We start from the raw sequence: 835 nt of genomic DNA on the forward strand, positions 1-835 counted from the left end.
CCACTCTGGCTCCTTCCTCTTCGGCTTCCCACCCACGCCGCCCAAGGAAGTGTCCCCGGACCCCAGCACCGGGGCTGCCTCTCCAGCCTCCTCTTCGGCCGGGGGGAGCGCAGCCCGTGGGGAGGACAAGGATGGCATCAAGTACCAGGTGTCACTGACCGATAGCATGAAGATGGAGAGCGGCAGCCCTCTGCGCCCAGGCCTGGCCGCCATGGGCACCCAGCCCGCCACACACCACCCCATCCCCACCTACCCCTCCCACCTGCCCGCGGCCGCCGCTCACGACTACAGCAGCGGACTCTTTCACCCCGGAGGCTTCCTGGGCGGCCCCGCCTCCAGCTTCACCCCGAAGCAGCGCAGCAAGGCCCGCTCCTGTTCAGGTAAAGGCAGGTGCCAGGGACCTAGTGGGAGAGGGGGTGGTCTGTGCTTTTGTGCGTGTGTGTGTGTGTGGGGGGGGCTCTGATATGGGAGATGGGGCCATGTCAGCCTTCCAGATCTGGGGATGGGTGATGGGAGTCTCTAGTGGACCCCAGAATGGGGGAGCGGGAGCCCTAAAACTTGTGTCCTTCCCCTGACTGTTCCTTCTCACNCTTCCCTTCCCTGAATCTGAAGTGAACGTTTGAGGAGCCTCTTGACCTGTGTGAGAGAACGCGGTAGCAAGTGACAGCAAGGACGCTGTGTTTAGTGTCTTCGTGTGCGTGTCTGCTGTGGGCGCTTGTAGACGCCCCCGACCCTCCAGGAATCTGGTTCTCCAGCTCGGTCGGTCCAGATCTTGGGATTTCGGTGTTTCCCAATCTCCTGGGGCGATTTCCCCCAAAGCAACATTCCCTTGACT

General features: G+C 62.6%; 1 protein-coding gene across 1 annotated transcript in view; it reads left to right on the forward strand.

Moving 5' to 3' along the window:
- The window catches only part of GATA2 (GATA binding protein 2), a 5,582-nt gene that overhangs the window by 993 nt on the left and 3,754 nt on the right, over positions 1 to 835 (forward strand). The window contains 1 exon segment of the mRNA XM_077766868.1: positions 7 to 380. Within this exon segment, the coding sequence (XP_077622994.1) occupies positions 7 to 380 (374 nt within the window).

This window comes from Crocuta crocuta, unplaced genomic scaffold (genome assembly GCF_008692635.1).
Source record: "Crocuta crocuta isolate KB4526 unplaced genomic scaffold, BGI_CrCroc_1.0 scaffold296, whole genome shotgun sequence".
Classification (NCBI taxonomy): domain Eukaryota; kingdom Metazoa; phylum Chordata; class Mammalia; order Carnivora; family Hyaenidae; genus Crocuta; species Crocuta crocuta.